At 43.9% G+C, this 26,297-nt stretch overlaps 1 protein-coding gene across 1 annotated transcript in view; it reads left to right on the top strand.

Moving 5' to 3' along the window:
* The window catches only part of NUB1 (negative regulator of ubiquitin like proteins 1), a 113,284-nt gene that overhangs the window by 74,349 nt on the left and 12,638 nt on the right, over positions 1-26,297 (top strand). Inside the window, exons 10-13 of the mRNA XM_082257521.1 lie at positions 6,894-7,001; positions 7,805-7,957; positions 9,181-9,327; positions 25,915-26,004. Coding sequence (XP_082113647.1) covers positions 6,894-7,001; positions 7,805-7,957; positions 9,181-9,327; positions 25,915-26,004 — 498 coding nt within the window. The remainder of the gene's footprint in view (positions 1-6,893; positions 7,002-7,804; positions 7,958-9,180; positions 9,328-25,914; positions 26,005-26,297) is intronic.

Genomic DNA, 26,297 nt, shown 5'->3' with positions numbered 1-26,297 from the left:
AAGGACCACCCTTCGGTCCTTCTTTATAGTCCTGAATCAGTGTTTCCAACGCTGTTAAAAGCTAGGAAGCCTACTTCTAGGAAGATCTACCGTAGTACGTGGAAGACGCACATTGTGTGGTGTGAGTCTCTTGGGGTTCATCCTCGCTCTTGTTCGGTGGCTCGGATCTTGACCTTCCTTCGGGGGGGGGGGGTTGAGCAGAAACTGGCCTTGAGTACTATCAATGGTCAGGTGTCGACCTTAGCGGTCCTATTTCAGCGGCCTTTGGCCACATACTCCCTGGTGCGTGCTTTTCTTCAGGGAGTTAGGCACTTGACACTTCCACTGCAGTCTCTGTTGCCGCTTTGGGACCTCGATTTGGTGCTCTCAGTCCTCCAGAAGCCTCTTTTTGAGAATGTTCTGGGACAGTGGCCTTTTCTGAAGGTGGCCTTTTTGGTGGCTTTCACCTCTGCGTGCAGGGTGTCCGAATTGGCAGCGTTATTCTGTTGTTCACCTTACTTGGTGGTTCACAGAGATGAGGTGGTTCTTCCCCCCTGTACATCGTTCCTTCCAAAGGTTGTCTCTGATTTTCATTTGAGTGAAGACATTGTTTTGCCTTCCCTTTGTCTCAGGCCAAAACATCCGAAGGAAATTGCCTTGCATGCCTTGGATGTGGTCTGGGCAATTAGGGTGTACCTGGCAGCTATGGAGTCTTTTAGGAAGTCAGACTCACTATTTTGTAACGCTCCTGCGTTTTTATTGTAAGCTGGATTTGCAGCTGCAGAATCTCCACTCAGTAGTCATGTAGAGATGTGTTGGAATACCAGATCCAACTCTCCAGACTCATCACTGTGGGCCTGTCTGCTTCAGCATACAGATATACACACACTCAATAAGATGTTCCTGGAGTGATAGGATGTATATGATAGTATGGAGGTGATGTGCTGAAGGGACAGGTGTGAGCAGTGACAGTAATGGTAAGCACTTGATAGTAATGTTCAGGAGAGTAGTAGATGGTAATAGGTAGAATGCAGATAGGTTAGTAATCATGTATGGTAACAGGTGGTAAGGACAGCAGATGACATATACAGGATAGACTAACCCAGTGCAAGGATAGATGGTAGTAGACTCAAGAGCTAGCAATCTATGTAACAGTGCAGATGGTAGAATTAGTATGCATAGATAGTAACAGTCCTTAATGTGCAGAAGATGATAGTGTAAGTTAGTTATGGAGGATTCCCCTGTGGGGTACTTATCACTAGTAAGGTTTAGTAAGTAGAGGGGTTCAGTAGTGAGGGAGTGATCCGGTAGCGAGATACGGGATCAGTAGCGAGGTTCCGGTCTGTTCCAGGTAAAGGCAAATAGCTGGAGGTTCCGACAGCAAGACAAGGCTTGTAAGCATGTAGACACACATTGAACGAACAACGTGAGAGAGAACGCCGGCGATTGAAATAGCCGCTCAGCGGCGCTCAGCGATGACGTCATCCGTCTTAAAGGTGTATGCGTTCCACCTAACTAGAAAGGTGGGACGCAATGTTGAAAAGAAAATGGTAAATAAGGGTACCAAAGGTACCAGAATCTTACATATTTGTGCTCACAGATGGGCCTTGGAAAGCGTTGTCCGCTTCCTCTGCGACCATTTCCAGATGGATCAGATAGACTGATTCAGGCCTAGTCCATCAGGGGTCAGGTTCCTCCTTTCCCTGTCAGGGTGCACTTTACTCGGGCAATTAGTGCCTCCTGGGCCTTCCGTCATCAGGCATCGGTGACGCAGGTTTGCAAGCCGGCCACCTGGTCGTCGGTGCACACTTTCACAAAGTTCTATAAAGTGGATGTGTTGGCATCTGCGGAGTAGGGCTGTCACGACTCGTCGACTACAAAAAATCGTCGACGTGCGGAAAATGCGTCGACGCGTCAACGTGTGACGTCACACGCCCCCGGCCGGCCGCCGCGCTGCTTGAAGCATTGCCGGCCGGGTGAAATTCCCCCGCCGGGCTCCGTCGGAGACGAGAGGTGAGTGCTGACTGTCTCCAGCACCCCTGTACTGCCACAACACACATTTGCATCCTCCCCCAGCTACTTAGACATGTCACATTTGTGGCGCTACACCGGCTTGTAATGGCCTGTACTAGGTGGGAGGGCTTACTGGGGGGTCTGCACTGGAAGGGGGGCTTACTAAGTGGTCTGTACAGTACAGACCATTTAGTAAGCCCCCCTCCCAGTACAGACCCCCCAGTAAGCCCTCCCACCTAGTACAGTCTGTACTAGGTGGGAGGGCTTACTGAGGGGTCTGCACAGGGAGGGGGGCTTACTAAGGGGTCTGTACTAGGTTGGAGGGCTTACTGAGGGGTCTGTACTAGTGTACTGGGAGGGGGGCTTACTAAGTGGTCTGTACAGTACAGACCACTTAGTAAGCCCCCCTTCCAGTACAGACCCCTCAGTAAGCCCTCCCACCTAGTACAGACCCCTTAGTAAGCCCCCCTCCCACCTAGTACAGACCCCTTAGTAAGCCCCCCCTCCCAGTGCAGACCCCTCAGTAAGCCCTCCCACCCAGTACATACTGTACTAGGTGGGAGGGCTTACTGAGGGGTCTGCACTGGGAGGGGGGCTTACTAAGGGGTCTGCACTGGGAGGGGGGCTTACTAAGGGGTCTGTACTGGGAGGGGGGCTTACTAAGGGGTCTGTACTAGGTTGGAGGGCTTACTGAGGGGTCTGTACTGGAAGGGGGGCTTACTAAGTGGTCTGTACAGTACAGACCACTTAGTAAGCCCCCCTTCCAGTACAGACCCCTCAGTAAGCCCTCCCACCTAGTACAGACCCCTTAGTAAGCCCCCCCCCCTCCCAGTGCAGACCCCTCAGTAAGCCCTCCCACCCAGTACATACTGTACTAGGTGGGAGGGCTTACTGGGGGGTCTGCACTGGGAGGGGGGCTTACTAAGGGGTCTGTACTAGGTTGGAGGGCTTACTGAGGGGTCTGCACAGGGAGGGGGGCTTACTAAGGGGTCTGTACTAGGTTGGAGGGCTTACTGAGGGGTCTGTACTAGTGTACTGGGAGGGGGGCTTACTAAGTGGTCTGTACAGTACAGACCACTTAGTAAGCCCCCCTTCCAGTACAGACCCCTCAGTAAGCCCTCCCACCTAGTACAGACCCCTTAGTAAGCCCCCCTCCCACCTAGTACAGACCCCTTAGTAAGCCCCCCTCCCAGTGCAGACCCCTCAGTAAGCCCTCCCACCCAGTACATACTGTACTAGGTGGGAGGGCTTACTGAGGGGTCTGCACTGGGAGGGGGGCTTACTAAGGGGTCTGTACTGGGAGGGGGGATTACTAAGGGGTCTGTACTAGGTGGGAGGGCTTACTGAGGGGTCTGTACTGGAAGGGGGGCTTACTAAGTGGTCTGTACAGTACAGACCACTTAGTAAGCCCCCCTTCCAGTACAGACCCCTCAGTAAGCCCTCCCACCTAGTACAGACCCCTTAGTAAGCCCCCCCCTCCCAGTGCAGACCCCTCAGTAAGCCCTCCCACCCAGTACATACTGTACTAGGTGGGAGGGCTTACTGGGGGGTCTGCACTGGGAGGGGGGCTTACTAAGTGGTCTGTACTGGGTGGGAGGGCTTACTGAGGGGTCTGTACTGGGAGGGGGGTTTAGTAAGTGGTCTGTACTAGGTGGGAGGGCTTACTGAGGGGTCTGTACTGGGAGGGGGGGGGGCTTAGTAAGTGGTCTGTACTAGATGGGAGGGCTTACTGAGGGGTCTGTACTGGGAGGGGGGTTTAGTAAGTGGTCTGAACTAGGTGGGAGGGCTTACTGAGGGGTCTGTACTGGGAGGGGGGCTTAGTAAGTGGTCTGTACTAGATGGGAGGGCTTACTGAGGGGTCTGTACTGGGAGGGGGGCTTACTAAGTGGTCTGTACTGGGTGGGAGGGCTTACTGTGGGGGGCTGTACTGGGAGGGGGGCTTACTGAGGGGTCTGTAGTGGGAGGGGGGCTTACTGAGGGGTCTGTATTAATTACAGGATTAATTAGCTAATCAAAAAGACTAAATTAAGCAAAAAAACAAAAAATTTAAATAATCGTTAGATTAGTCGACTAATCGTAAAAATAATCGATAGATTAGTCGACAGACAAATTAATCGTTAGTTGCAGCCCTACTGCGGAGTCTTCTTTTGGCCGCAAGGTTTTGCAGGCTGCTGTTTAGAGGACCTGATCCTCTTTGAGGGTGTATTGTTTTTTTTCAGATGGGCTCCAATTGTTTTGGTTGAGCTCCTGTTGCCTGGTTGACTACTTTTTAGCCTTGGGAATTTTTTGCTGTTCACATCCCTCATGTTTAACACTGCTTTGGGACATCCCAATGGTTATGAAGATCAGGAGCTGTGTCCGTCTATGAACGAAAAAGAAAATGGGATTTTTGACTTACTGTAAAATCCATTTCTCTGATGTTCATTGACGGACACAGCGCCCACCCCTCTGGAGTTGTAATTCTTCTGACACTTTTTGTAACAAAGCTGAGTACCTATAGCAGAGAGAGGAAGTATACCCCCTGGGACTACTCATAGGCATAGCCAGACTTTTTTTCTGCCTAGTGTTCTACTCCCGTAGGGGGCGGTAAAACCCAATGGTTATGAAGATCAGGAACTGTGTCCTTCAATGAACATCAGAGAAATGGATTTTATGGTAAGTCAACAATCCCATTATTTCCCTATTGTTCACAGTTCTAATGGCATGGAACAATTTATTGGGATTAAAGTGCCAGTTTTGTTGGAGAAATAATGTTCATATAGTGTCGAATGTTCTGATCAAAAAACATCCTGTTAACTAAAGACTGCCAAAAGACACCGATCAACCATACCATTATGATGATCCACCTAATATTGAATAGGTCCCCTTTTGCTGCCAAAACAGCTCCTTTTGCCACCAACACAGCCCTGATCCATCGCAGCATGAATGCCACTAGTCCTCTGAAGGTATGCTGTGGTATCTGGCACCAAACCATCAATAGTACATCCTTTAAGTCCTGTAATTAGCAAGGTGGGGCCTCCATGTGTTGGAATTATTTTTCCAGCACATCCCACAGATGCTCGATGGATTGAGTGCTGGAGAATTTGGCCAAGTCATCACCTCAAACTGGTTGTGTTCCTCAAACCATTCTTGAACCATTTTTGCAGGGTGCATTATCCCGCTGCATTCCACTGCCATCAAGGAATACTGTTTCCATGAAGGGGTGTACTTGGTCAGGAACAAGGTTTAGGTAGGTGGTATATGTCAAGTAACATCCACATGAATTGCATTACCCCAGGGTTTTCCAGCGGAACATTGCCCAAAGCTATCACACTACTCACGGGTAGTGAGCAGGTTATTGAGGCCATTGTAGCAGTTTTAGATATTATTTGATTTCGTTTTTTTAGTTTAGGAAACATTAAAAAACTATAGTTTTATTGAAATTGTGAGGTGTGTTTTTTACTGCTATTAAAACCTTTGCTGCAGCAAAGTTAAACCTTAGCTGGTCTGCTCAACTGACTGACTGACGTCCTAACACATTAGGATCAATGGATGGAAAAAAATTAATAATGAAACTATTACATTTCTTGTAGGAAAATGTAAGTAATAGGCCTACTTGTGTGAACCAGTGCTGCAGAAGGAGTGCCTATGTCAAGTTGAGGGCAAGGGACTGGTAATCCAAACTGCCTGTGCTGATCCTTTCCCATTTCTGACTTGCCATGCCTTGTTCCACGCTGTGTCTATGTCTATCTTGGTAAAGGCAAGGCTTTGCTTCCTTGTATTAGAGCTCTCCACCTCATGACTGTTGATATGATGGGGTAAATATGAAGAAGTAGCAGGGTGGTGGAGAAAGCACAGATCCAGAGAATGAATAAAGCAGAAGGGAGATCCTGGCACAGCATGTTCTCTGGTACAGCTTTCCCTCCAGCAAGGACAACAGTGAGCAGCACAGTAGTAGCATTACTAAATCTCACTGGAAATTTTGTGAAGCTTGTTTATTGCCAGTAATGCTCACACATTATTTACTGCCCACCCTTGCTTCTGGCAATAACGCAGGCACTCCTGGTGGAGAGTTTACTCATATAGAGTAATATAAAATGTTTCTCCTAGAGTCCAGTTACAATTTCTTCTCCCATCTCAAGCTCTGATGAAGAGGAAGGTTGTTTGACCCCCAAAACACGTTGGAAGTGTTTTTTTTTTTTTTTTATGTGGACCATTAAAGCCGTTGGGACTCACAATTTTAGCCTAGTGTTCATTCTCTAATGCTTAGGATGCGCACTAAAATTTTTCAGAAAGAACTCAAGACAAAAGATTTTTAAGGGTACTTTTTGGACATATTCCCTATAAAATATAATAAAATAGAAAATCTTCACTTTTAACTTAAGAGCCACTTTAAAAAATGTGTGGTATTTAAAAAAAAAAATAATTCACCTCCCTGATACTACAGCTGCCCCCTGATGGCTCTAAGCCCTAGGACTGAGTGATCACATGACCACTGATCACTCAGTTCTCTGTCCATCAGCGCTTTCTATTCTGCTCCTCGGGCGCTCACTGGAGCTCCTGGCTAGGGAGGGGGCTGAAGCGGCTGGCTCAGGCTCTCAGCGGTGTGTTGAGAGGATGAACCAGCTGCCGGTCAGGTATCTGGGTGGACTCCAACGTTATTGTCAGTATCCTTCCAGAGCCTGGACTTCTTCTGTGGTGTCAGCCGACAGCGGCCTTTAGCCCACTGACAGCTGACTCTTGGTCACAGGAGAGCACAAGTGCACTCCTGTGACCCAGAAGAGAAGTATGGCCAAAAAAGCTTTGGCCAAACTTCTATTTTAAAGTAACTGCAAATGTTTTTTGGTTAAACATTTTTTTCATTATTTTGTGCACGCTCACTATTTGTATTATCGTGTTACCAGGTGTTTTCTTTGTTACAGGGCAGTTACGGGAGAGAGAGAGTTTTATTCCTAAGACTTAATCTTCTGCAAGGAATAGTAAATTACCACAATGGAAGAGCCAATGAAGCATCACAAAAACTATCAGAGGTACGATAATGAAAGTCTATTTAATTTAAAAGGGGGTCAGTATTGCATTTGAGATGCTTTCCTAATTTCTTCTGAGATTTAGGCCCCTTTCACACTTGCGGGCCGTTGAGATCCGCCTGTCAGTTTTTCAGTCGGATCTGAACGGATGCCCCATGCATCTCTAAGGGGCATCGGATGTCAGCGGAGACATGTCCGCTGACATCTGATCTGATCCTGTCCATCAAATCCGGACGGATGGAAACCCTGTTTTCCATCCCTCAATCGGATCGGATGAGAACGGACAGGCGATCCGTTCTCATCCGATTCCTCCATAGAGAAGAGCGGGGACCTGACAGCTCTGTCTCCGCACACAGCGCGGAGACAGAGCTGCCATCCTCCTGCTCAGCGGGGAATCGGTGGATCGATCCCCTGCTGAGAAAAACAGAGTCCGTCAACGGAGCGGCATGTGTGAAAGGGGCCTTAGGCTGCTTTTGCATTCACACCAATTTTGTGTTTGCAAACAAATGCCCATGTACACAATCCCATTTTGCTTTTTAAGTTTTATTTTCTATATTTATATTTAGAAAGGTCAAAATACCTAAACCAGACCTGGACAAATTTCAGGTTTTTAATCATTTACAGATAATTTACAGAAGTCAGGCTATTTAAATTTGATTGCTGGGTAGTTGTATATTTGGAAGCTGCACGGTACGCATTTATTACAATATGCCATGTAATGTAGTACTGCCTCAAATGTAAGCTTATGATAGTCATTGACAAAGTTATTTCCCTATGTGAAAAATTAATCTATTGTATTTTTTCAGGCTAGCCGATTGTATAATGAGCTCTCCATCGACCCAGCAAAAGTTCAGACATTATTGCAGTTGGGATGCTCAGCTCAGGAGGCACGCTTGGCACTGCGAGCATGTTATGGGAATGTGGAACATGCTGCCAACCATATTTCATGTAAACGAGAGGTATGACAAAGATTCTGTTTAGTTATTGCTAATTAGAGACTGCCAGAAGGTGAATATACCGGATATAAAGTTAATCATAAAATACAGATATGTTTCAAACTCCAGGAAAACCACTGAGTGCACAATTACAGATACACTTCAATACAACTTGGACACAAGTGCATCCTCATCCTGCTGATTGGACAGATTGGCAGTAGTACAGGGAGAAGTTTCTCGTTCTAGCTGCCGCTGTTTGAAAAAAAAAAAGCGTGGCTGTGTGGGGCTCCGCCCACACGGATGCATCATTCATTCGGGTAAGCCGATACACTGAAAGTCTGCAGCAGACCTGCATGGAATCAGGAATCTGCTGATCGCTGGTGCAGTGCTTTCAAGGCTCCTGCAACAAAAAAGAATGAATGCACATTTTTTTTACCTGTAAAAGAATGTGCATTTATTATTTTTATTAATTTAATTTTTTTAAGTGAACCTATCCTTTAACTTCAGGGATGCAACAGGAAGTTAGAGTAAATCTCCCAAAGGCTGCATTCACACCTCAACATTTTGAATCGCGGGCAGATTTGTAAATGACAAGTCACAGAACGCACATTTGAGATGCCATTCATTTGAATGGCACCTAAAATCGCAGTGCAGTTTTTCCGTGATTGTCAAGCAGCAATCGAATCGCAGCAACCAGCATCGCGTGGAGCATGTTGCCTAAAAGTAGCTCCTGAAGAAATTTTCTTGATTCCCCAATCAACACAGTCAGTGTTGATGGGGGAACCCTTCTGTGGAGCTATTGTGTTCTCCCAGTGGGGGAAGCCATCCTGGCCCGAAGAACACACAGTGATTATGCTGTAGTATTATCATAGTATTATGCTATAGCTGCTGGCAATAATCACATGCAAAATCCAACATGCTGGTTTTACCCCAGTGGATTGACAATTAACTTGGGTTCAATCAGTCTGCCCTGCCCATACATGGTTTGAATCTCAGCCGGTCCCTGCTTAACCGGCCAAGATTCGAACCGTCTATGACCGGCTTTAGGGCTGCATGAATGTGAATGTTCTTTTTTAATAGAAGTGAAGTTCTCTGTGTACAATTAGTGTGTAAAATCAGAAAGATAACTTGTGGTTATGATTTCGGTTGGAAGAGACAATAGTTACAATCTGCTCCCTACTTTCTTTCTTGTTGATTTTTTTTTTTTGAGCTCATAATATTAAAAACATTTTCAATATAATTTTCAGGAAAAGGCAAAGATAAAAAAAGAAGAGAGAGAGAAGAGAAGAAAAAGACTGGACAAGATCAATACTCTGCGCGGAATGGGGTATTCTGAGACTGCTGCTGCAGAGGCCTTAAGTCAAGCCAGTGGGAACATTGACCGGGCAGTCCAGGTACATTTTCATTCACCCTGTGTCTAGTCATAAAATTAAAAAGATGGTTTTAGAGGCTCATTTACACCTGTGGCAGTATTTGAAACCAATAAACAGTGGATTGCTTTTCACAGCGTGGCACAGGAGCGTCTGACAGGCATTCAGGAGGTGATATTGCCATGTACTGGATGCCTTTTTTTAAAGTTTTTTTTTTTTTAAACTGACAAAACCGTGAGCCTAGCCATTTCCCTAACTTGGTCTTGGTCGGCGGAATTACTGCCCTTCTGAATTTGACAAGGTGTATAATTTTTGATGCGCCAAAGTTTACTACCCCTGACCACAAGTGTAAATGAGGCATTAATGTAATTTCAGTTTTTCTAAGTATTAAACATTTTTAAGAGGTTTCTTTTTTACAGCATGTAGACCATAGTTCTTCCAGCTCCACATGAATACTTACTTTTCAGGTAGCTTACCTGAAATGAATATGATGTGGGATTAAATGTACAAAAGGTACAGTTTTTTGCACAGTTTGATGCCTCGATTCATATGAGATGCACGTGTTGATTTTAATTGCTGTTAAGAGCCACCATCAGAATGAACCTAACAGTTTTCTGTTAGAAGTGCTCACTAATTGCTCAAACATTGTTAGTAAATCAAAGGCTTTAACCATTCATTCTTCACTTCAGCCCGTGGAACAATTTCATGAAAAACAGCAGCAGTTCTATGTGCTAAAAATTACATGCAATGGTTTTCTGCCTGTCCTCAGAGTGACATCCGCTAGTTTATGGTTGGCTCAGACTGCCTAAATTATTATAGCTTAGTTTAACCCTTTGTCCGCCAGGTCTGTACGGTGTATGGACCTACAGCACTGCTTCAAGCTGGCCAGGACCTCATTCCTCCTCCTGCTATAAGCAGATGGTCACTTCAGTGACCATGAACCTTTAGCAGAAATGTTCTGCTGAACAACCCTATTGCTGATCAGAGTTATCCACCTCAAATGTGACAGCCCCCCTACTGCCCCATCCCTGTCTCCAGCCTCTCCACCTCCTGCCGCTCCTCTAAAAAAGCCCCCTCCCTTCTTTTCTATGTCTTCCATCTAGGGATGCACCGAAATGAAATTCTTGGCCGAAGCCGAATAATAATGAAATGCTTGGCTGAAGGCCGAAGGCCGAATACCAAACGCGGTGTTTCGCATTTTTTCCATTTATTTTGACAATTTTTAGGGGGCACGCTGATGGGCACATTTTATGTTAGGGGGCACGCTGATGGGCACATTTTATGTTAGGGGGCACTCTGATGGGCAAAACAAAACATTTAAATCAGCATTGCTCTTAACATAAAATATCCCCATTAGCGTGCCCCTTAAAATAAAATATGCCCATCAGAGTGCCCCTTAACATAAAATATGCTCATCAGAGTGCCCCTTAACATAAAATATGCTCATCAGCATGTCCCTTAGCATAAAATAAGGGGCACGCTGATGGCCACATTTTATGTCAAGGGAGCACTCTGTTGGGCACATTTTTTTTTTTTTTTTTTTTTTTAGGGGCACTTTATAGGGCACTCTAATGTAATGAGCATGGCAAGTGGCAACAACATATGGCAGTCTGCACACTAGTGCAGCTGCCAGCTACCGTATTCTCCCCCAAATGTGCTCAGCTCCACATCACATACCTGAACTGCAGCCAGAGCCAAAAGCCGCGAACAGGGGGGCGGGGCGTGGACCTAGTGTGAAGGAGCCGCAGTCAGTGAGAAGGGAGCCGCAATGAGGAAGGTGAGCGGTCAGGGCGGAAGCTGACATTGTTCGGCTCAAAATTATTCGGCCTTTTGACTTATTCGGCCGAATGCCGAAAGTGCTATTTTCTCTATTTTCGGCCGAATAATGTTCGGCCGCCGAATATTCGGTGCATCCCTACTTCCATCCCCCTAGCACCGATTTCCTCCACCACACTGATCTGACTCCACACACAGCCCCCCCACACAGACACAAACCCGATCTCCTGCAGCTACCCTAGAGAAGCCAGCTTCCCTCCTCTGTCAATCCCTCCCAATTCAGGTGCTGCAGGGGCTTAGAGGGGATTAAACTATGTCCCTCCCACCACTCCGATCACCCCCCGCAATGGCCCCCACATCTCTGATCCCCCTCTGCAGGGCGGCATTCCCTCCTTCCCATTCCGCCGCCTGCAGCTGCAGGTCGGCACTCGCCTCTGGCAAGCTGTCAGGCTGAAAAGCAGGGGGCTGGCTGCGGGTGAGGTTAGGGCTGGGGGGGGGGGGGGGGCCTGGTAAACATGTGTTTACAATCCCTACAATAGACACAGGCAGTGATCCTTCCAGATCGCTCCTGTGTCCATTGATAACTGAGCATAGTAAACGGTGTTTACTATGTGTCAGTTTATAAATGAATAGGAGTCTCTATACAGACTCCTCATTAATTCATGTAATGTGCTGCAGAGAAAGGGACTGTCTTCAGAAAAGAGATATCAGGGGTATGTTTAGACTTCTGATATCTCACCCAAAACTGTAAAAAAATGTAAAAAGTAAAAAAAAAGCATAGTAAGGCCCCTCTCCGTCAAGCAGATCCGCCTGAATACTTTCCGGATGCGCTGTATTTGACATTTATTAACTCAATACAGGTTAAGCTTTTATATTCACAGGAATTGTTTGTGTTTGCTAATAATGATTTTAGTGTATACTTAGCGAAAATATTGCTCTGGTAAACATTTGCACAAATATCGTTGGACCCTAAAAATCAGTAGCACCTTCCTTTTATTCTACTGGTCCTATGCTTTCAGAAAATATATGGTTTGGGGGAACTTTTACTAACTCTAAAAAGCTGTAATGGAAAAATGAAAACCTTCAGATTTTTAGATTAATTGGGTTCTTTACATTTTTTGCGTACGTTCAATTTTCACGATTTTGCAAAAAGGCGTAATTTAAAATTTACAAATATTTGTTATTTATTAACTTAATACAGGTTAAGCTTTTATACTTAGAAGGAATTTAGTAAGAATTTTGTAAAATTTGCTGTGTTTATATCTGCTAATAATGGTTTTAGTGTCCGTTCACACTACCGCGGCACGACTTCGGGGGCGACCTGTGAAGTCGCGTGCACTGCGACTTCAGCGCGACTTGCACGGACTTCACATAATTTAAGTCAATGCAAGTCGCTCCGATGTCTCCCCGAAGTAGTACAGGAACTATTTTCTAAGTTGGAGCGACTTGAGTCGCTCCTATTTGAATGGTTCCCGTAGCACTGAATGGACCGTGACATGTCAGGCTGACAAGTCGCCTGACAAGTCGCGGTAGTGTGAACCGTGTCTTAGAATAGCGAATATATTGTTTTGGTAAACATTTGCGCAAATATCGCAGGGCCTTAAAAAGCAGCAGCACCTTTTTTTTTATTCTTCGGGTCATGTGCCTTTAGAAAATATATGGTTTGGGGGGTCTTTAATAAACTCTAAAAACTGTAAGTGAAAAATTAAAACCTTCAAATTTTTAGAGAAATTTTGATATTTACATTTTTGCTTATGTTCCTTTTTTACCATTTCGCAATAAGGCGCAATTTAAAATTTATTAACTTCATACAAGTTATCTTTTATATGAAGTAGGAATTTTGTAAATATTGCTGTGTTTTTATCTGCTAATAATGATTTTAGTGTATTTTTAGCGAAAATATTGTTTTGATAAACCCTTGCGCACATATCATTGTGCCCTAAAAATCAGTAGCATCTTATTTTTTTTTCTACGTTATGTGCTTTTAAAAAAATACATCGTTTTTGTTTTTTTACAAACTCTGAAAGCTGTAAGGGAAAAATAATAAAGGAATGGAAAAATTGCAAAAATGGTCTGGCCAGCTGAGTTTAAAAATGGAGTACAGGGCCTGGCAGCAAAAGGGTTACAATCGGACTTCATTTACGAGGCATTTGTCCAGGTAATTCCAAAGGCTTACTTTATTTTTACCCATACTAGGGGTTCCTCAAGTGCACAGAATCTCTTTTGAGATGTAACAGAATTACCACAAGGTGCTTACATTGTATTTGTATTGTTAAAGCAGAGGCCTTTGCCCCCCCCCCCCCCCCCCCCCCCCCCTCTGCCACATTTGGCAAGTCATTTTTTCTTTTTTTTTTTCAGGGGGGAGCGGGTACCTAGTTTTGATAGGAACCCACTGCCACTTCCTGTCTGTTCGCCTGCATTTAATGCCTGCAGCTTTCTTTATTTTACATGTGACAGAGTCACTTTAAATCAAATACAACGGATGCCCATCTAGCATCAACATTTTTGTGAGTTCTCCTTCCATACAATATTGGCTTTCCACAATTCTAATAAAAAAATTAAAATAAATAAATCTTATTTTTGTTCTATCAGTGCTAGAGTGCCAAGTACATTAAGTAGTTTCCAAAATGTTACTTTAGTAGAAAGAAATGAGCAGAGAGATCAGATAAGGCAGGGATACAGATTACTGCTTCATTCTTGTTACCATGTATAACAATTACTCTGTTGCAAACAACATGAATGTTTTGAATACAGACACAAATCATTTCCTCGTGCCTTGGATCAAAGGTTAAGATAGAAAAAGGTATTTGTGTGTGTATTTATGTGTGTATCCTTCTAAAGTTGGGTGGTATTTAGTCATGGCAGTATGTCCCATATGAATATGGAGTCCAAGCAGTATTGCAATTAGGATGGGCTCCTTTGTTGTGCCAAAAGTTCCACTTTAGGCTCCTTTCACACTATCCGTCCGTCGGACGGATTACGTTTTTCTCAGCGGGGGATCGATCCGCCAATCCCCCGCTGAGCAGCAGGAGGACAGCTGTGTCTCCACGCTGTGTGCGGAGACACAGCTGTCAGTTCCCCATGCATCTCTATGGGGGAAATTGGATGGGAACGTACCGTCGGTCCGTTCTCATCCGATCCCATCCGTTCCGATCCGCTGGACGGATGGAAAATAGGGTTTCCATCCGTCCAGATTTGACGGATCGGATCGTGTCGGATGTCAGCGGACATGTCTCCGCTGACATCCGATGCCCCATAGGAATGCATGGGGGGACCGTTCAGATCCGCCAAAAAAACAGACAGGCGGATCTGAACGGTCCGCCTGTGTGAAAGGGGCCTAAGGCAGTCCATGCTGACATGATTTCCCCATCCACACATTGAAGGTGGATGGGGATATCCTCCCACGAGCTATTGCATTCTAAAAGTAGGGAAATTTCCATGCCGTTAGAATACATTGATCAGCTATAGCCAGCAGTGCTGATCGAGCAAGGGAAAGATCCAACAGGATGGTTTTACACAAATTGATCGCTAGATAGACTTCTGTACAGCCACAGTGCACATACATGGATTGAAATTTGGCTGGTTCCTTGCTAAAAACCGACTGAATTTCGATCCATGTATGATGCCCCATAGATCATGGAGGAAGGGAAGCCATCAGTACAGTTTGAATCGGGTAACCTGAAAAGCCGAAAGGCTTACAGCTGTAGCAAGGGGTTACTTCATTGGCAAATACACAGCCTGTAACAGTGGAAGTACAAATGTTTGGGAGTAAATTAGATTGTTTGATTTTTATAAATTGACAGACATTATTTTCAGGTTAGAGTCACAATGTTGCTAGCTGCTATTGTTATCTGAGTGGTTGGAATGGACCGCTATTATTTGTTTCAGGCCAATTAGGTGAAAAGGCTGATGTTCGCAATTAAAGTGTTACTAAACACACACTGTTTAAGTTACATTGTCCCTTCTATTTTTGTATGTGGGTGATGGCACTTTAATTTATTTAAATAAAAAAATATATATTTATCGAAGTACCTTTTTTCTCAATCAATAAACAACTGTCCCATGACCCAGCTCTTCCCAGCCTGTCTGCAGGGAAACATAAGCAGGAGGAACTTCTAGTCCTTTGCTGCTGGTCACATGGTCAAAACTTAAAAAAAAAAAAAAAAAAAAAAGGTTTTTGGTTTCAGAACCGGAATTTTCATTTTGGTGCACAACTAGTATGTACATTTTAAAAATGCATTCCTCTTCTTTGCTTCTTTTTGGACTTTTAACCACTTGCCTACTGGGCACTTTTACCCAGCACTGCAACACTGTACCCAAACAAAGTTTTTATCATTTTTTTTAACACACATAGAGCTTTCTTTTGATGGTATTTAATCACCACTGAGTTTTTGACTTTTTGTTAAATGAACGAATAACATTTTGCAAACAGGTAATTTTTCTCCTTCAGTAATTTTGCGGCACTGCTGAGCACTGATAGGCTGCACTGATGGGCACTGATAGGCGGCACTGGTGGGCACTGATGAAGAGGCAGTAATGAGGCTGCACTGATAGGCAGCACTGATAGGTGGCATTGATGGGCACTGATAGGCGACACTGATAGTTGACATTGATGAGGAGGCACTGATTGGCAGCAATGGGCACTGATTGGCAGCAGCGGTGGGCACTAATTGGCAACAGTGATGGACACAGATTGCCAGCACTTTTTCTCCTCTCTTCCACACGCAGACAGCGTGAGAAGGAATGGTGAAGAGAGCCGGTAACCGGCTTCTGCTGACATCATTATGAGCTGCGATTGGACACAGCTGATCACATGGTAAAGACCTGCTGATTGGCTCTCTACCACATTCTGTGGTCGGCGGTGTCCTGAGGACACTGTGAACACAAAGCACGCCGCCTGTGCCCAGCAGCAGGCGGACACGATGATGGCCTCCCAGAACTGGACGAGTAAGCTGTAGCCGTCATTCGGCTATAGCGCAGTTGGCAAGTGGTAAAAAGTGCTTCTAAAGACATAAGGTTTTTTACCTTAATGCATTCAATGCAATGAGATTAAAAAAAGTCTCCCCTCCCCCAGCCCCCCCCCCCCCTTTCTTATGCTTACCTGAGCCCAAATTCGATCCAGTGCTGTGCACAAGAGCAGCATCTCTCTCAGCTCTCTTCCTTTTCATTGGCTCAGAAACGACAGCCAAAAGGAGCCATTGGCTTCTGTTGCTGTTAATCACAGCCAGTGAGGAGGGAGTGGCGGGTGGGCCGAGCCACACTTTGTGTCAGTGGACACACGGAGCGTCCCCAGAGCAAGCCGCTTGCTATGGGGGCATTCAAGTGGTTGGAGGAGCCAACAGCGATGGTGGGGGACCCGAAAAGAGGCAGATCAGGGCTCACAGAACAGGTGAGTATGACATGTTTGTTGTGTTAACAAAAACAAAATCTGTATTATACTGCATCTCTTCAACAAGTAAAAAAAAATAAAATAGCCAGAGTTCTTGTAAGCTTATACATTTCTGTACTATCTGCCTGTGGACTGTTATCAGATAGCATTTCTCCCTGCTTGTGAGCTAGTCTCTGTGGACTACAAAACCCCTCCCATATTATTGACAAGAGAGAAAGGTGTTATGTAGTCCTAACATTCCCTTTCCTAGGGTGGCAACATTGCTCAGTGCGATTGTCACCCTAGCACAGGAAGTGAGTTAACAGCAGGATTACCAGCTTAAAATAAAGAAAAGAAAAGTTTGAAAAGAAAAAAAAAACGAATGCCGTCATCACAACGAAAAGTCCGGTAATCTGCAGTACTACCAAATTTTGTTCTTGGGTTTAGATATGCTTTTAGCACCATGATTAATAAATATTAATTTATATTTTCTGCTTAGTATATTTGTGTAAGAAAATATTTAGAATTGAAGAAGAATCCCTGACCTTAGTGAGAGATCTGATTCAGCATACACACCCAGTTCTCCCTTCTGTTTCTGTCTCAGAGCGATGACCTTTCCTTTTAATCCTTTAATGTATGAGCAGTTATCTGTCATAACTCTTCTGCCTCTCCTCCCCCAGGCTGTATTTAGTGAGGCATCCATCTGTTTCCAATATGATAAATCAATAGAATGGCCTCGTGTTTCTTGGTAGTCCACCGCAGTGTTACAAGCCTGTTTGTTTTTACTTTGGGGTAGTACAGAGTGCTGACAGCTGGGCTGGATTGTAAACCTCCCTTTGCACAAATAACTTAAAAAGTGCTTTGCGTGCAACATCAATTCATAATCGTATAACCAATGATATATAAACAATATAAAAATTGTTCCAATATGGTAATATAATATATTAACCCATCAATAAACCATATACTGAACACACACACCAAATATCCAATGTGTGCAATATTCAAAATCAAAAAGTCCACAAGTATACAAGTGAGAGGGTTCCACCACCACTGCAACATTGTGAATGTGATGTACAACCAATAAATACTAGGCCAACCCAATTGTTAACAGTCCAGAAATCCCACATTGTGAACACTCCTCAGTGCATACCACCACTGTTTAATCTCTGGGCTCACCTGATCACATTACCTTATATAGTTCACCTTGCGCTTTTCCCCTTTAAGGGGTGTTAATTGGCCACTCCAAGTTTCCAGGTGCTTCCTCCAGACTTCTCCTCCAATATTGCCAGAGATGTGAAATAAACATAGCAAGAGCTTCACCAGTTATACTGCTCAAAAGGAGTAGAAACTGTACATAATGTTTTACCACTTTAAATAACCAATAATTTTTATGAAAATATACTCACAGAATTTGTGCACTAATAAACAGTAGGTAGGTGCCCCCTTTAAGGATAAGACCACAGCATCACCAGTCTGTTGTGTCCAACAGCTACTTCTGGGTGACGTGATGGCATCACTAGGCTCTACCCTGACACGTTTCGTCACTTCCTGCGTGACTTCTTTGAAGGGAAAACCCATTAAAATCCACTTAAACTTCCCTTTGTGACATATCTCCGGCACTCCTCGCTGAATCATCATTGCCACTTTAGGATATAATGCCTGATTGTATTATTGAGGATGGCAATGAGGGAAATAGTAAATGTTGTATTATTATGTATGTATTCAGCCTTGTAGATTAATTATCCCATTTTGCTGTAGTGATTGGTTATAAGAAACAGCTTTCACCCCCTTTATGTGGAAATATGGAGAGATCTAAGCCCCAAATTTCTTTCAATAGGACTTCATGCTACCTTTGGGAAGTGTTTGTCAACCTCAAGCCTGACCATCAAAATGTAACTGGTAGATTACCACTGTGTTATATGATTGTACTGTAATACCCGATTTCACCAGGTGAAATATCTAGTAATTATTGGGCCCAGTAACAACCAGAGAGTTACTAGAAGGACCTCACCATTTTGCTGGACAGATTGGTCACTGTCAGAGGATTTACGGAGTTCCCTTTTAATAGGTAAAAATATGGGTTAGTAAAAGTCAGCTTTACCATCAGAATCGCCTTTTCTCTTTGGTTCATTGATGGACACAGCACTCCATAAATCATAACTACAGGGTTTTATCACCTTCTGCAGGAGTAGTACTAGGCAGAACAAAAAAACCTGGATACACCCATGGGCCATCCTCTGTTGGTATATACCCCCCTCTCTGCTATAGGTTTTCAGTTTTAATCTGTCTAGTCAAAGACCTAGGCCCCCTGATGGGATCTCTTGGTCCTAGCAAGGTTTGCTTTTTTCTCCTTCCATGCATCTTTTTTGCTGTTTTTGGTGGTCCCCCCAGTCCAACCAGACCACAGCTACGCGCTAAGTCGGCACGACATAGGCTCATGGACAGAGGCTGGCCTGCGAGTAAAATATCTCCCAGGGTTGCATACAACCAGGTGTTGGTCCGAGTCGCAGCGTTCCCTTGGCTGACAGCTCCCCCACTTGGTGGCGAGGAGTCCTGTCTGGAGCGCCACCCGTACCATGGAGTGGTAAGTACAGTCCTCTCTCTCCCCCTTTGTGCGGTTTGGGGTGGATGCTGGTACCATCCAGGGATGGTCCGGCCTGCCTGCAGGTTCCCTCCTCCCACCCTAAAGTCCTTTTGTGAGCTTTGTTTCTCCCCCCCCCCCCCCCCCCTGTGAAGGTCCCAGACCCGGAATCAGGTGGGGTCCCAGGGCAGAGGATGCAGCGGAGACTCCTGGGTGTCTCCCCCTCCACCCCCCCCCCTCTCTGAAGTCCCTGGGGTGGTGTGTGTCCTGCCCTGGTAGTATGGGGTGCCGTACCTTGGTCTGGGGGGGGGTCCCAGTGCAGAGGGCTCTCTCTCTGTCTCTCTCTCCTCCTCGGCTTAGCAGCTGTTTGGCCTTATGGCAGAGACCTTTTATATAGCCGGTCATTTGACCGGAAAGAGCGAGACGGCATCCATTCCATCATACTATGCAGCGAGATAATTGGGCCATAGTCCTGTGAACTTTCAGCTCTTATGGATCTCGGTGTTTAGATGGGAATTTTCCATTTGTATTGTGGATTATACATCTACCAAATTCTGGGATCTGGCTATTGTTTTTACTGGAGGAGGCAAATTCCCTTCTTGGTTGGATTGTATTTTTTGACATCTGCATTGAGGGTTTCAAATCGCAATTGAGGCTGCCAGCCCTTCTCCCTAATATATCCCCTATTATTTCCCATATGGTATTTTCATTCATACATACATATATATAATATCATCTATATTAGCATAGGCACAAAAGCCTAATATTATACCACCACCTTTATGATCCACATATATTGGCCTCCCGGCGCCTGCAGAGGAGATATCCCTTCATCTTGTCCGTCCTATTTTGAGTGCAGTACCTATTTGGTCTTGGCAATGCCCTGATGAAGCAATGAATGCGAAACGCGTCGGATTATCCAGGGACCAATAGTCTGCAAAATATATATTAGGATCCAGTAGTGTGGTATTTTTGGTACACAGTTATCATACACACACGGACCGGTATATCTTTTATGTACTGTATGTCTTGTTGTCATGTTTTTCATTCTTTTGTAATAAAATGAATATATTTTTTATACATATATGAGTGTTGTATTTGTATTCCTGCAACCACCAGTTATGCCGGTATAGTCCCACTTTCTTGGGTCCTCTCTTGGCCCCTACTACCCCTTGTTTTTTATTCTAGTTTCTTGGGGATGATGGCATACATTTCACAGTATCCATTTTTTTGACAGATAATCTCATAATCACACATAATCGTGTGTACCAGGTATTATGCAGTGCCATGGAACTTACAAGCTAATTACATGCATACATACACTACAGCCAAGGAACTACTAGCATGTTTTGAAAGAAACTGGAGTACCCAGGGGAAACCCATGCAAGCACTGGGGGAACCTGCAAACTCCATGCAAATTGTAATCTGGCCAGGATTTAAACCAAGTACCCCAGTGTCACAAGGCAGAATTGCTAACCACTGTGCTGCCTATTTCCCCTTCCCTTTCTAGTGTTCCCTTCTCATTTTGTAAAACCCGCTGTTTATATTCAGAGGCCTGGGAGTAAAATTATTTCTCTCTTGGTCCTCAGCAGCCATATCATGGCAGTATATACATTACTGATTTATATAGCAATCTTAATATGAAATACTTACCATTTACACACAGGTTCTATATATCAAGTGAAAAAATAATAATGTATAGGAAATCTGAAGTGTATTGCTTATGCTAACCATCATTTAGTTCTATGATATGATCTTAGGTAAATACTGACATTTCCTGATAAAGGTAGGAAGGGAATTATAGAAGAATTTGATGCTTGCTTGAAGTGACTTGTAACCTCTGCAGCCAGCGGATTGCAATCTGTTCTGGAAATCATAGGACTTGATATCCGTCAATCCTAAGTGGAATGTGTACATACAGTATACGTTTCCATAGAGCCAACTGACCTGTGTGTGTGTGATGTGAAGATAAAGTGCGGGGGTTTCATTTGGTTATACTGTTGGAATGTTGACACAAATTAAACATGTGCAAAGTGGACTTTCCTCCTAAAGAGAAACTCTGTTTCAGTAATTAAACTTTTTTCTGTTGTTACTGTAACAGTGACCTGACAGCAATTTCGATGGGACGTTTATATTTTACATTGTTTGTGTTTCATATTTTCATAAATGTTTTTTTATATATGAATTTTAAGAGTTTCCATATAATGCCCAATTAAAGACTAACTACACCTTTTAGACCATGTTGCATGTTGCACCCATATTTAGGGAGTAGCATAACGGACCCCTCCCACCTTCATTGGGACTTCTACATCCTTGGTAATGCTAATACTACTACTGCTTCTAAACTTCTCAGTCTAACCTCATCTCTTGACCTGAATGATTACAGGCTTCTAAACACTCCAATGGCAACACCCTTGACCTTGTCCTCTCCAATCTATGCACTCTGTGCAACCTCTCCAGCAATCCTCTTCCACTCTCTGATCACCACCTTTTTAGTTTCACTCTCTCCCTGTCTTCCAGCTCCTCTCCCTCCAACCGCCTAACAGTTATCAGTAGAAACCTTCGCCACCTCAACCCATCTCTTCTCTGCTACTGATCATCTCTATGACAAAATCCCATCCCTGTAATGCCCCAACCTAGCCACTTACATCTATAACAGCTCACTGTCACCCTCCCTAGACAAGCTCGCTCCACTCACTACATGCAGAATCAGGCCCTGACCACTACAACCCTGGCAAACAGACAACCCCATAAGTCTCAGGAAACGTAGCCGCGCTCTTGGGCACCCGGGGCATAAGACTAAGTCCCAGGAAGACTTCAACCAATATAAATCTGCCGTCCTAAAATACTATTACTGGCTCCTCACTGCCAAGCAGACCTATTTTATCACTCTCATTAACACATTCTCATCTAGTCACGTCAACTCTTCTCTACCTTTTAACTCTCCGCTCTATCCTTCACTGACTCCACCCACTAACTCAATCACTGCCCAGGAGATCGCCAATCACTTAAAAAATAAGATTGATACAATTCGCGAGATCTCCAATGTGCAGAAACCTCCCCTACTTAACACACCATGTCCACAGGTACAATCATTACTTCCCTCGTTCAACCCTGCTAGTATTAAGAGGTTGCTGGACTTTTTTCTAACACCCATTTAACCACATGCCCCCTGGATCCTCCTCAATCGCAAATGCTACACTCACCCTCTGACTCTATTCTACACTCTCTAACTCACATCTTCAACCTCTCTTTCTCTTTTGGCATCTTCCCTACCTCTCTGAAACATGCACTAGTCACCCCCATCCTTAAAAAGCCCTCACTGGACCCCACCAATCTTCACAACCTTCGCCCATTTTCTTTACTCACCTTCTCCAAACTCCTTGAACCACTGGTCAACAACCGACTGAGTGACCATCTGACTAAAAACAAACTTCTTGATCCCATTCAGTCCGGAATTCGCCCTCAACACTCCACGGAACTGCTTTCCTTAAACTCACAAATGACCTACTAACGGCTAATACCAACAGACACTATTCTGTACTACTCCTGGACCTCTCTGCTGCCTTTGACACAGTGGAACACCCCCTCCTCCTCAAAAAACTCCACTTCCTTGGTCTCCATGACTGTGCTCTTCACTGGTTCTCATCCTACCTATCCCAATACGCCTTCAGTGCCACTTACAACTTCTCTACCTCCTCTCCTCTTCCTTTCTCCCTTGGGACTCCCCAAGGTTCTGTTCTTGGACCTCTCCTTTTGTCAATCTGCACCTTCTTCCTGGGTCAGTTGATTGCCTCCCATGGCTTTCAATATCATCTCTTTGCTGACGACACCCAAATCTATCTCTCCACCCCTTAGCTCACTCCATCAGTCTCCTCACGCATCACCAACTTACTAGCAGATGGATCAGCCTGGTTGTCACATTACTTCCTCAAACTCAACCTATCCAAAACTGAGCTCATGATATTCCCCCCCCCCCCCCCCCCCCATGTTCCTCTTCCCCTGATTTCTCTGTCAAAATTAATGGCTCAACTATCAATTCATCTACCCATACCAAGGTTCTAGGTGTAATCCTGGTCTCTGAACTATCCTTTTGGCCCCACATCCAGTTGCTGTCCAAAGCTTGCCGCCTCAACCTCCGCAACATCTCCAAGATATGCCCCTTCCAAACCAACGACACCACAAATAGGCTATTCCCCCCTTCAGTGCATCATTAACACTGCTCCCAGGCTCATCCACCTTACAAACCTCTCTGCGTCTGTTACCCCTCTTTGCCAATCCCTCCGTTGGCTGCCACTCAACCAACTAATTCAAGATACTAACCATAACTTACAAAGCCATCCATAACTTGGGCCCCAGCTACATCACTAACCTGGTCTCAAAGTACTAACCAAATTGTTCTCTTTCTTCCTCCCAGGACCTCCTTCTCTCTAGCTCTTGTCACTTATTCCCATGCTCACCTCCAAGACTTCTGAACCTCTCCCATCCTCTGGAATGCTCTACCCCAATCTGTCTATCTCCTACTTTGTCCACTTTCAGACAATCCCTGAAAACACAGCTTCAGAGAAGCTTATCTCGCCCCCACCTAAAAGCTGTACATTTATATTTTCTCCTTTAGCAATTTACACTTATAAGCTTATAATTAAAAAAATTTTTTTGATCTGCAGCAGACTGCTAGTATCATAATGTAACATAGATTAGCATATACTTACCACAGGATACTGTGCTGAGGAACATTAATATCACAGATTGAAGGGTTAAAGGGGTAAAAAAGCAAATATGGTTGCCTCCAAGTACATATGGTTATATGGACCATACATAGAAGCCTGATTTATGAATGCATCATTACATACTAGTAGCAAAATTTTGCCATCAATTTGATTTCTTTTATACAGTATGTATAAAAAAATGAATGTAAAAGACACTGCCTTTAGTACTCATTGTTACTCAGCTTAGTGACAGTTCAAAAATCTTCAGGCAGTACTCAAGGTGTACATAATACTGACCAAAGCATAAAGGGCACCCTGATATTACCTACCTACAAAGTATAGTTACATAGAGCTGTGTGTATGATGGTCATCCTATATACTGTATTCACTGGTCAATAATGAGCACTCAGATGATGGCATATGGCATGTATATGCCTTGTGTGAAGTATTTAAATGTCAAACCCTATTTTACATTTCCTCATTCCTTTTTTTTTTTTTTTTAATTAAGTCGTTTTTATTGAAAAAAGATTTTTGCAGTTTACAAAACAACTAAAGCCCCGTTCAAAATATCGTACAAAAAATACAGCTTTTGAAGCGATTGTATGATAATCTGATCGTTAGTACACAGCTGTCGTCTGAAATTTTCTGAAGGAAAAAACAAATATTTTTCTCATACGATACCAGATCATATGAATTTTGTTTAATCAGTACAGTTTTTGTCCGAAAATACAATACAAATACATTACAATGCATTACATTACTTCCGATTTTTTATTCTGTCATACAATAAATTTCGGACTTTACCCTTTTTGTTTTCCATATGGAGACTAGCGTAGAAAAAAAAAACACTCGTCCGATAATCTCATTGTGTGTGCTAGGCTTTAGACAAACAAAACATTCCCACCAAAAAAAAAAGAGATAAAGAACTCACATAGATTATGTGACTTTCAGATTGTACAATCACTGTTGCTTACAGTGATTGTAAAGGCAGGCATTCTTGCAGGAGTGTCTCTGCTGCCCAGGACTCCCCTTCTCATTGGCTGAGACAGCAGCGTGGCACCATTGGCTCCCCCTGCTATCAATTAAAGTCAGTCAGCCAATGATAAGAGAAAGGGGGCTGGGGCGTGGGCCGGCTAGGCCGCGGCTCCGTGTCTGAATGGACGTAGGGAGCTGTTGCTCGGCTTGGGTGCCCCCTTAGCAAGCTGCTTGCTGCGGGGTACTCAACAGGAGAGAGGGGCCAGGAGCGCCAAAAAGGTACCCGAAAAGAGGAGGATCTGGGCTGCTCTGTGCAAAACCAACTGCATAGAACAGGTAAGTATGACATGTTTGTTATTTTTACCCAAAAAATAAATGAGACTTTAGTATTACTTTAAGACCTATTGTCATGATAATAGATTGACAATTACATTCTTCATGTATGAAGTTGGCAGCAATTCAAGACAAGCAAATATACTCAATTTAGAGACTACAGCATGATGGCATATATAGACTTTTATCCCAAACCAGAGATCTATCCCACTGCTAACTTTCCACAACCTCATCGGTAGACACAACAGAATGCGTAGATAATTGGAGTCTAGCCATCGACACCAAATTTTCTGAATTTTTTTTTTGGGCATTTCCTATGTTTGTATGTCAATTCCTCCCTTCGTAAATCACATCATATCATTGGGCAGTTGTTGGTGGAAAGTTTGAGATCCATTTCTGCAATATGAGTTTACAGGCTATATCCTCCATCCTACAGTGTGTATTTTATACTTTTCTTTTTTTTCCTTATGCTTACCTTCATTATTGATGTTTTTTGGCTAGTCATGTGTGGTGCAGGGTCCTCCCACTCCTCACCACTTTTCTGATGCTGGGCCATCATCAGTGATGCAGAATGTTTTGCTAATGTTAGTGACATGATGACTTCTAACTCACGGAAAGAACTACTGCGGGGGCCAGTGGCAGCGAAAAGATGAGTATTGTATGCAGAAATGTTTGTTATTTTTAATAATGGCATGTCCTTAAAAAAATAAAAATAAAATAGAAGCAAGGTAATGTGAAGTTGTACATATAGTTAGCAGGCATTATAATATACGATTAGAAGATCTTACTTTAAAAGATTTGTGGTGTTGGTGGGCTGATTAAAGCTTTAACTGTACATATGAAGTTTATCAATTTTATCCCAATAGATACTCCTGGATAATTCAGAGCGTTTAATACCACAAGGCAATCCAGCTGACAGCGGCTCATATAGTGTTCCTCAGCAGGATATTGATCAGGTAAGTAGTATTTGCTTTGTAAATAAAACCGCTTATATGCGTTTTTACTCACGCTTTACCTGTATAGCTGTGCCGTCTAATGTATAAATCGGTAATGATTATGAATTGTATGTAAAAACATTCTTCAGTGTGGTAACATTTACTAAAAGGATTACCATATAAACCAAGTGAGAGGTGGTGAATTTGCTAGACACAAAGGGGAGAATTGAGAAAGAGGGGTGCTGACATAAAGCCTGTGGCGCTCTTCAATTTAGAAAACAGAGTAGATCTGAGCCTTATTAACAAAAGGGCAC

The sequence above is a fragment of the Pelophylax lessonae genome (assembly GCF_965119305.1).
Source record: "Pelophylax lessonae genome assembly, chromosome: 5".
Lineage (NCBI taxonomy): Eukaryota > Metazoa > Chordata > Amphibia > Anura > Ranidae > Pelophylax > Pelophylax lessonae.
The sequence above is the reverse complement of the archived record's forward strand: the minus strand, read 5'-3'. Positions and strand labels throughout refer to the sequence as shown.